At 51.2% G+C, this 10,126-nt stretch overlaps 2 protein-coding genes across 3 annotated transcripts in view; one reads left to right on the plus strand and one right to left on the minus strand.

Annotated features, from left to right (window-relative positions):
• SPG11 (SPG11, spatacsin vesicle trafficking associated) overlaps positions 1-3,936 on the plus strand; it is a 29,052-nt gene extending 25,116 nt beyond the window's left edge. Inside the window, exons 35-40 of one of the 2 annotated variants that reach the window (XM_027666653.1) lie at positions 87-194; positions 722-890; positions 1,580-1,668; positions 2,118-2,273; positions 2,933-3,084; positions 3,545-3,936. In XM_027666653.1, the coding sequence (XP_027522454.1) occupies positions 87-194; positions 722-890; positions 1,580-1,668; positions 2,118-2,273; positions 2,933-3,084; positions 3,545-3,725 (855 nt within the window). In that variant the 3' untranslated portion in view covers positions 3,726-3,936. Of the gene's footprint in view, positions 1-86; positions 195-721; positions 891-1,579; positions 1,669-2,117; positions 2,274-2,932; positions 3,085-3,544 lie in introns of those variants that run through there. The other variant, XR_003531516.1, reaches the window with a different exon arrangement.
• A 478-nt stretch (positions 3,937-4,414) lies between these two features.
• Positions 4,415-10,126, minus strand: part of EIF3J (eukaryotic translation initiation factor 3 subunit J) — a 6,328-nt gene continuing 616 nt past the window's right edge. The window contains exons 3-8 of the mRNA XM_027666696.1: positions 8,669-8,726; positions 8,339-8,430; positions 7,809-7,923; positions 6,833-6,991; positions 5,757-5,830; positions 4,415-5,401 (exon numbers count right to left, since the gene is read on the minus strand). Coding sequence (XP_027522497.1) covers positions 5,273-5,401; positions 5,757-5,830; positions 6,833-6,991; positions 7,809-7,923; positions 8,339-8,430; positions 8,669-8,726 — 627 coding nt within the window. The 3' untranslated portion in view covers positions 4,415-5,272. The remainder of the gene's footprint in view (positions 5,402-5,756; positions 5,831-6,832; positions 6,992-7,808; positions 7,924-8,338; positions 8,431-8,668; positions 8,727-10,126) is intronic.

Genomic DNA, 10,126 nt, shown 5'->3' on the forward strand with positions numbered 1-10,126 from the left:
GCCAGGCTGGGGTGGCCCCTGTGCCAGGCTGGGGTGGCCCCTGTGCCCGCCCTGCCCTGGCCCAGGTTCAGCTCTGGGTCCCTCAGGTGCGGCTGCTGACGGGCATCGGGCGGTACACGGAGATGAGCTACATCTTCGAGCTGCTGCACCACAGGCAGCACTTCGAGGTGCTCATGAGGAAGAAACTGGACCCGGTACGTGGAGGGGAGGGGGGGACGCTCAGGGACTGGGGTGGCTGCGTCAGAAACTGGTGTTTACACAACGTGGCATTACCTGGGGATTTTACTTATTGGAGTGCAGGAACTGTGAGTCTTGTTTCGTAGAAATAAATGAATCCTGGGGTTATTCTAGGTTTAGTTGAACCAGTTTTTTCTAATTAGTTCAGGGCTGCAATGAGAGCGGCAGTGAAACTTCAGACTTGGCATTGTCAGAGTTTTCATGTCCTGCTTTGCTTTTACTTCCAGTTAAAGTTTCATGGGGGTTTTAAAAACCATAACATTGATAGCTTTGTTTAAAACAAGTCACTTTTGACATTTGTAAGTAGAGAAATGCCCAGGTGCTGGATTTTCTTGCCCAGCAGGATGTAGTTGAGCCCAAGGATGACTCCCGAGTATGGAGAGTGTAATGATCACTTTTTGGAACGTTGTACCAGAGTTGCTTGCGGGTACCGAGGTGTGGGTGAAAGCCAGGCCCGCAGGCTCAGAGTGCCCTCCCTCCCCAGAGCGGGACGCTGAAGACGGCGCTGCTCGAGTACATCAAGCGCTGCCGGCCCGGGGACAGCGAGAAGCACAACATGATCGCGCTGTGCTTCAGCATGTGCAGGGAGATCGGGGAGAACCACGAGGCCGCCGCCCGCACCCAGCTCAAACTCATCGAGTCCCGGCCCTGGGGTCAGTGCCGACAGCCCGGGGCAGGGGCAGGGAACGCCCCTCTGCTTGTCTGGTAACGCCCCTTGAACTGCTCCTGCCTGCCCGGCCCTGCGGTTCTTGTCCCTGACGGTTCCTGACTGCCTGGGTGTTCTCCAGAGAGGGGCATTTTTGGCTCTTACTGGATGTACCATTCCTGTGGTACCTCACATGGGACAAGCCATGTTTTCCTCCCTTGAACAGGATGGGACACAGTGGTTTTGTACAGAGTGTGTATGTGAAGTGTTGGGTTTATGTCTGTGCAAGGGAAGAGTTCAGGGTGCCCTGTGTGAGCCCTGCACAGCTGGGAGGGGCTGGGGGCACAGGGAGCTCTGCAGAGCCAGCAGCCACTGCTGGGCCAGCAGCTGAAGCAGGAGCCAACGATTTCTGAATTGATCTGGTGATAGTCACTGCTGGGATCTACCACAAATGTGTGCCTGGGGTTCCTTTCCACTTCTCCAATCACTTGGCCAGGCTCCAGCAGTACCTGTGGTCCATTAACAATTGAACAGGCAGCGAGGGTGTTTTTTCCTGCTGTTTTAAAACAAAAATTCTGATTTAGTCTGGTGCTGCTTTCTGAGGCACCACCAGGGACAGACCTGGCACTGGGAGGGATTTTTGTAACTTACCTTTATAAATAATTGGTTATTCTTTTTTTTTTTTTCCTGTTTCAGAGGAGTCTCTCCAGGATGTTGCAAATTTAAAGAAGCTACTGCTGAAAGCTCTGACTCTCTTCATTGATGCAGCAGAAAGTTACTCCAAGGTAAAGCGAGGTGGAGTGGAACGACTTGTGTACAGATTTGGGAGCACATCAGGAGTGGGCTGAGCTGGGAGACCACCCAGAGCTGCTCTGGGGAAGGTTTGCAGCATCCTGGCCTTTGGAAAAGGAGCCAGGGAATCTCTGTGCCAGCCCAGCAGCTCCAGCAGCCCCAGTGACAGCTGTGCCCCAGGGTGCTGTGCTGGCCCCTGCTCAGGCTTTAACCCCTGGGGTTACAGTTCAGTTCCCCAGTTTCAGAGCAGGGACCATGAGCTTAATGAGTAAGAGTAGAACAAAGTGTTTAAATCAGGGTGTGATTATGGTGGAAGTATTATGAGTGAAGCTGTGTTTAAAACTACTGGAATCTGGTCAGTGCTAAACCTGCAGTGCTCCCCATCCCTGCCCAGCTCTGAGCTCTTGGCTGCTCTCAGGGCTGCCCTGGTCTGTTGTTGCAGGACTCGTGTGTGCGGCAATCCCTGCGCTGCCGCCGCCTCACCAGGCTCATCACGCTGCAGCTGCACTTCCTGGGCTCGGGGCAGAGCACCAGGATCATCAACCTGGGCAGGCAGGACCTGATGGACACCATCCTGGCCCTGCCCAGGTTCTACCAGGTGAGCTGGGCTCCCTTGGGTCACTCTGTTGGCAGTGGCTGTTTCACAGAGCAGAACCCGGGCACTGTGTCCTGGGGGCACTGCCCAGCCCTTCCACGGGGCCACCACGGCTCGGGGCTGTTGTCCCAAATATATATCCTGTGATATACAGGGGCCTGGAGGGACAGGACACAGGGAATGGCTTCCCACAGGATTAAATGGGATATTGGGAAAAAGTTCTTCCCTGTGAGGGTGGGCAGGCCCTGGCCCAGGTTGCCCAGAGAAGCTGTGGCTGCCCCTGGATCCCTGGAAGTGTCCAAGGCCAGGCTGGACGGGGCTTGGAGCAACCTGGGCTGGTGGGAGGTGTCCCTGTCCATGGCAGGGGCTGGGACTTTATGGGCTTTAAATCTAATTTACATTGGCATCCATCAGTTTGTAAATTTGGAAATAAGAAACAAAAGGGTTTATTTAAAAGACAACAGACAACCCCCCTCTGACATCTTGTTTAGGGGTTAAGGAGCTGTGGTGGTTTATTATGTGCTGTACTTTGTTACCTTTGTTCCTCTGCACTCAGCTGCTCTCAAGAGCAGCATCAAGAGCTGGGCCAAGCAGAAGACCTGGACTGTTGCAGTGTTTTCTGTGCCTTTCCTGTGTCACTGCAGCCCCTGCTCTCCCTGCAGGCAGCCATCGTGGCCGAGGCCTACGAGTTCCTCCCAGACTGGGCTGAGGTTCTGCACCAGCAGGTGATCACCAAGGGGGACTTCACCTACCTGGAGGAGTTCAAGCAGCAGAGGCCACTGAGGCCCAGCCTGTTCGAGGAGGTGGCCAAGAAGTGAGTTCTGTGCTCCAGGTGCAGCTTTGTTCTCCACAGGGACCTCGGGAGGAGCAGCTTTGACAGCGTGGAAGTGTCAAACCTTTCTCATGATATGCAGGGGCTGGAGGTGGAATCCTGCAATGGTTTGGGGTGGGAGGGACCCTAATGCCCATCCTGTTCCAACTCAGGGACACCTTCCACTGTCCCAGGTTGCTCCAAGCCCCGTCCAACCTGGCCTTGGACACTTCCAGGGATGAGGCAGCCACAGCTTCCCTGGGCAACCTGTGCCAGGGCCTCCCCCCCCCAGCAGGGCCAATTTCTTTGCAGGTTTAGTTTCCTGAGCACAGTGTGGAAGGAGCACTGCTCCACCCTTGTTCCTGAGCTGGACAAACAGGGAGCTCTTGTTACAGGCCCAGACCAGGAGTCTCTTTGTGCCTGGGAAGCTTTTCTGTTTCAGTTACAGTGGGATTGTTTTCAGGGTCCAACAACACCCCCCTGCTGATGCTGCTCTGAAGAACCTGAAGCGGTTCCTCGCCCACTGTGAGGACATTTACACCTACTACAGGCTGGCCTATGACCACAAGTTCTATGATGTGATGAATTCCCTGCTGAAGGACCCTCAGACAGGCTGCTGCCTCAATGACCTGTTATCCAACTGAATTCCAGCCCTGGAGCACAGCCCGGCTGCAACACTTCCTGCAGGGTCAGTGCTGATAACAGAGATTTTATCAGTGACCTGCTCCCAGGGCTCTGCTGCTGAGAGAAAGTTACTCCAGAAATCTGGTGGTGGTTGTAAATATTTTAAATGCTGAGACTGTGCTAACCTAAAATTGTGTTTGTATAATAATAAATCTTATTGTTTATAAATGACTGAAGTCACCAGCAGATAGAGTGGCACAGGTGGGGACAGACCAGAGATCCAGCAACCCTTTAAATTTTGGGGTGGGGGGAGGGAGCACCCAGGAATTGTATCCAAACAGCTGTGCAGAATATCCAGTACAAGGGGGTGGAATAAGCAGAATTCGTGAAGGTTTCAGGTACACACGAGGATAATCCATTCTCTGAGTCCAGTCTGATTAGACTGGGTTTGTTATCTAAGGTCTTGTATAGCTCCAAACAGCAGATTCCTAATTCTGCTGTCCTGAAGTAAAAGAAGTAATTGAGTGCAAATGAATTCTTACTGTTATTAAATATTAATCTAGATATTAAATATAAATATTTATATAAATATTAACCTCCTTTCCAGGCTCAGGCAGCCGGCACAGGCCCAGCACACCTTAGCTTTGCAAAGCTCTCTCTTCAGGTATTTCTTGTCAGTCCCAAAAGAACTGCTCCAAGGCCAGCCTGGTGAAGTCCTCAATAGTGATTTTTATTAAATTAGTTGCTTTATAAAACATTGCAGATGTTGTAATTGTTAACATAACAATTTGCCCAACCGGAGGAACTGCTGCAGTTTGCAAAGCAAGTTTGGTTTTTAATGGAAGAAAAGGGCTGAGTCATGAAAGACCCACCACAACCCAGGAGAGCCCCAAGGAAGTCTTGTGGTCTGGTTTTTGTTTTACACTTAAACCCATTAATTAACTGTTAAAGAACACCCACCCCAAGAGCTGCATTAGTAGAAATTTAGGTGAATGGAACTAAAGTTCATCCTGGAGACACAAGTGGGTTTGCCTTGCTCTGCCCCAGCAGCTGCTGCTCAGGTGTCAGGCTGTGGAGCAGGGGCTGGCCCAGGGGACAGGCTCCCAGGTGCAGTATCCCACGCTGAAGTTAGCAGTGCCCTTCCCAAAATACTGAGAACCTCAAGCTCTAACTCAAGACAAAGCGACTGGAACTCTACGTGCACACCCCGCTGCAAACTGCTCGTGCTCATGGCCCTGGACAGGGGCAGGTGAGGCCATGCCATGGAGCTGTGCTGGTTGTAATCCTTCACCCCTTTCCAATTCCTTCCCAATTTAGTGGCTGTTGCTATCAAATTAAATAGCAGCAGTGCCCATTATCAGAATTTTGGGTTTTTAACTGCAATTTTCAGACCTTTTCCCTTCTACCCCCGCCCGGAGCTTCCGCCCGGGGCTGGGCACGTCCAACCCCCAGCACACAGATACTGCAATTCTGATTGTAGCATTTGGCAGAATTTAAAGGAAGAAAAGTTGTGCTACATGTTTAAGGGATTATGGGCAACAGAAAGACAACAGAAGGAAGATAAATGTCACATGAAGTCTTCAAAGTCTTGTACGTACTCGCCGTCGTAGCCCCCGTAGTCGGCCAGGTCGTCTTTCATCGTCGCCTTCAGCCCCCCTCCAGGAACAACCCCTTTTTTCTTCTTTCTGGCTTTATTCTGCAGGAGGGGGAGGAGGATGTTTATTGGACACATCCAGGGCTCTGTCACTGCCCCAGTCAGTGACCCCAGTGGGTAGGAGCACTCACAAACCCTGTGCTCAGTGTACCAGTGCTGATGTTCCCACCCCACCCACTCTCTGGATGGGAATCAATCCATGTTTTGCCTGGAATCTCGAGAGTCAATCAGCTCCTGCTCAACTCGCACAGCAAAGAGGATTTAACACTACAGCAGCATCCAAGGGGCCCATTTCCCCTCCTCCCACTCACCCCAAACCCAGCAGGTAAGTCAGAGTTACCCTGTCACCACGTCCCAGGGGAGCCCCCACAGGTGCTCTGACCCTGAGGAATCTTACCTTCTCTTGTTTTTGTTTTTCACTGCATAGTACTGTCAGAGTGTTTGTGATCTTTTTCAAATCATCCACTTCCACTGCATTGGGGGGGAGAAAAAGGATAAAAGAAAAAGATTCCTTATCAATGTTCTTACAATGCAGTCAAATGTTAAATAACATCAACAGCCTCTAAAACTGGAGCCAAGCATTAGTGTAACTATGGGCAAGACCTTCATTTAAATCACCAAATCAGAGTGAAGGGTTCTGGTCCTTACAATCCTAACAAGGATTCCAGCTGGTACCTCAGAGTGTTGTAGAAGGTAAAACTTGCAAATTAAGTTACTGAACACAAGAGTCCTAATGAGGCATCTGAAGAGGAAAATACGGACACAGTAAAATGTATCAGAAGGAGCAGTGGATTAACAATAAATTACTGTCACTAAATGGGAGATGTTGGCAGTCCCTCCCCTTAGGGGCTCTGGAATCTGTCTGAGATGGAAGGTCCCAGCTGCCAGGCAGGATGGCTGGATTTACCCTCACTGGGATCCAGTTACCGCTCCCTGAAGGACAACTGGGGACAGGACAGGACAGATCCCACTGAGTTCTCCCAGTGCTTCAGCCACCAGGGCAGTGGGAAAAGGAGTTTGAAGTAGTTTCTCTCTGTCTAGTTACACAGTGAATTCCAGAACAATTATTCTGCAGTCCCAGAATTACACAAACTCAATTTTAGAATAGTTTCCCCCCAGATGAGGGAAACTCAAGTTATCTGCCTTAGAGAATAATTTTATTATTATTATTATTATTATTATTATTATTATTATTATTATTATTATTATTAATTATTATTTTAAAAGGCTTCAAGGAAAACATGCAGGATTTAGATAAGTATAAAAATTCACACTTTTTCAATGACTGTCTCTCACTGATGTGCAGAGAGAGCAGCTCTGGCACGAGAGAATCCTTAACGGACTTTGTGGGAATGGAATCAGGTCAGTGCTTCATTTAGTGCAAACTCCACAGAGCCCTCTCCACTGAGCATTCCCTATCACAGCATGTTTTCCACTCCAGCTCCATCCCAGCTGTGGGCTGTCTGAACTTACAGGAAATACAGACGTCCCGAACTAAGGCTTCCAAAAACCCGGCGTAATGTAACGACTTCTCGTACTGTGTGATTTTCTCCTTTAGGAGTTTGCCAAATTCCGTGAAGTCATCTTTTGTAGAGGGATTCATGGCATCTATTCCACAAGTGTTATTTACACCTGCGTGGAAAGACAGAGGTTACAGAGGACATGAGCTGGGACCCTATAAGGTGACCCCGGAGCTGGCCTGGCTGCTCCCACCCCACTGAGCTCTGCCCCTCACAGAGCCAGCCCTCACTCCTGGGCCTCACAGGAGGGGATTTTGCTGCCAAACTTTGAAATTTCAAAGAATCTTGGAATGGTTTGGGCTGGAAGGGACATTAAAGATGATCCAGTCCCACCTCCTGCCATGGGCAGGGACACCTTTCACCAGCCCAGGTTGCTCCAAGTTCATCCAGCCTGGCCTTGGACACTCCCAGGGATCCAGGGGCAGCCACAGTTTCTTTGGGCAACCTGTGCCAGGGCCTCACCACCCTCCCAGGGGAGAATCATTCCCAGTATCCCATCTGTCCCTGCCCTCTGGCAGTGGGAAGCCATTCCCCCTTGTCCAAAGTCTGCCTCCAACCCTCTTTCAAGCTCAGGAGTTTGACCCAGCTATTCCTGTTCTCTGACAACCTGCACTGCACGAGGCCCCTTTCCCCTCAGATAAACCATTCCTGTCTCAGGCTCCTGAGTGACCCCACGGGGTTGGTTCTTTGTGGGTGTATCCAGTGCACCCCCAAGCACTGCACTCTGACAACTCTCAGCACCATTGCCCCTGAGCAATGAGCTGAATCACCCACTGTAACCAAGGGAAGACACTTCCCTCTTTGAGGAATGCTGCTGTGCATCAGCATCTCTGCCAGTTCTCTGTTCTCAGTGCCACAGCTCATGTGCTGAGAGCCAAGCCCTGCTCAGCCTTTGCAGGCTCCTGCAGGTTGATTGATTTGACACTCACCAAATGTTTCCTTTGCTAACTCCAGGTCTGACTCCTCTTGTAGCTTCTTTAGCCGTAGTTTGTCTGCCAACTGTTCTTCTGGTGTGAGCTCCTTCTGCTCCTCTGGTGCCTCTAACTGGGGGGAAATGCACACAGGAGAAAATGGCACCTTTGGGACGTGGGGGCTCCTGCAGGGCCACTGAACTGCTCCCTCCTGCCCCGGGTCAGCCCGGACACAGAGCTGGGAACCCCCCCTGGAGCAGTGACCCGTGTCAAGGAATGGGCATCTCACAAGCCATGGGAAGGAACACCACACTGAGCTCCCACACCTGCCCCTCCAATCACGTGGTGCACCCAAAGGAACTGGGATAACACTGCTCCCCTCACTGGTTCAGTCACACAGGAACTAAAGCCCTGGGTGGGATCACCTACAACACCTAAGGTTGGTCTGTCAGATGAGTCAAGACCTTTGCAGGTCTTGTTCAACCTCCAAAACAACCCATCAAACCTGCCCTCTGCAATTTATACGACCCAGAAGAAATCAGAATTACCCTTTTTTTAAGCTCCTCTTGCTTTTTCTTCTGTAGCTTTTCTTTTTCTTTGATTTTTTCTGCTATTTTCTTTTTTTCTGAAACTTTCGGTTCTGTAAGACATGGAACAATAAATGCAGCTCTCAGGAGTTCTGAGGATGAGGTTTTTTCCCCCACAATCATAAACACTCAAAGCCACCCACCTCAGCTACTGGGGCCTGAACACAGAGGCAAAGACACCTTTTTGTTAAATCCAAGCCCAGCCCAGGTTTGGATCCTCACACACCCCCAGACAAAATCAGTGTCTGTTCTGATGCTGGTACAGAGTCAAGTGTTACCTTGAAGTCTTACCTTGTTTTACCTCTGTCTCCTTTACCTCCTCCTCTTCCTCCTCATCATCCCAGTTATCCTGCAAAGCAATAAAGATTCTTTTAGAGATACCCTGAATCTCTTTAAATGCCCACAAACCCATCAATCAGAGGGAGCTGTGGGAGCTGCAGCACAAGTTTCTGGGGGCTGTCCATGCTGTTTTGGACAAGTTCTTTCCAAGAAAAAGGCAGTTTTTGGTCAAATAATCAGTTCATGTCAATAGCTGCAACAGCCAGGTCACAAACAGCCAAACACCCCCCCACAAAACAGGATTTTATTCTCATTTCTTGTATCATGAGACCCCTCTTGTATCATGAGCACTGAGGGTGGATGTGTCTCTGCTGGAACCATCTGAAAGCAGCACAGGCTGTTCTGGTTCAACACCACCCCCAGGGCCCTGTTCCCTGTGCTGGGAAAGCATTCCCGTGGTGCCCATGGAACTGCAGAGCCCAGGTGAAAACCTCCCTGGAGCTGCTGCCAACACACCACCAGCACACAGAGCCATGCTGAGGGAGCAGGGGAAGAGGCAGGAAGCAGAGGAGGACACAGGGAGCCCAGAGTCAGGCAGGAATTCCAACAGCCACGAGACCAGAGTTTTGAACAGGTTTTCAGGAAATCATTCAGGTGGGAAGGGACCTCTAAAATCATCAAGCCCCATGTTCACTAACCCAAGTCCCCAAGTGCCACGTGCTCATGTTTTGTGAGCACTTCCAGGGATGGGGACTCCACCACTGCCCTGGGCAGCTGTGCCAGGGTTGCACAACCCTTTCCATGCAAAAACCCTTCCTGATATCCCACCTAAACCTCCCCTGGCCAGTGTTCTGATCAAAGGATGGCTGCTTTCTTATAAGCAAAGGAGCCACCAGAGGACTCTTCCCACCCAGAGATCATTCCCTGCTCCCACCTCCCCACAGCCATGTGAGGGGACAGGCAAAGCAGGCAGGAGTTTCCTGGCAGAGGGGTTGGTGCAGAGCCCCACGTCCCACTGGGATGTGCTGATCCCAGCAAGGAGACACCGAGTCCATCCACCAGCTCACCCCGGGTAATTGGCACTTCCAAGGGACTCGGCTTCCCTGCCACATTCCAAGGAGCTGACTTGAATCTGGAACAGCATTATTTTAGCTCCCATCTAATTAAGAGTTTGTTACACCCACTTCTTAAATAGCTGCACTCAGCACTGCAGGAGCTGCCTCTGCCCCATCCTCCATAGCCAGGGCTGGGAACCAGGGCTGGGAACCAGGGCCAACCTCCAGGGGAAGGGCCTGGCCAGGAGGGATGGAGGGAAAACACTCCATGGCACTGTGGGACACCTCCCAGAGGGCACGTGGGCAGGGGCTGCATGTGATGGGACATGCTCTGACCCCAGCAGAGCCCTCCTGCCAGCCCTGCTGGCCTAGGAACATCAGGGAATTCCATGTCCTGCCAGCTGTGCCTGGTCTA

The sequence above is a fragment of the Corapipo altera genome, unplaced genomic scaffold, assembly GCF_003945725.1.
Source record: "Corapipo altera isolate COAL_440 unplaced genomic scaffold, ASM394572v1 349, whole genome shotgun sequence".
In the NCBI taxonomy this organism is placed as follows: Eukaryota; Metazoa; Chordata; class Aves; order Passeriformes; family Pipridae; genus Corapipo; species Corapipo altera.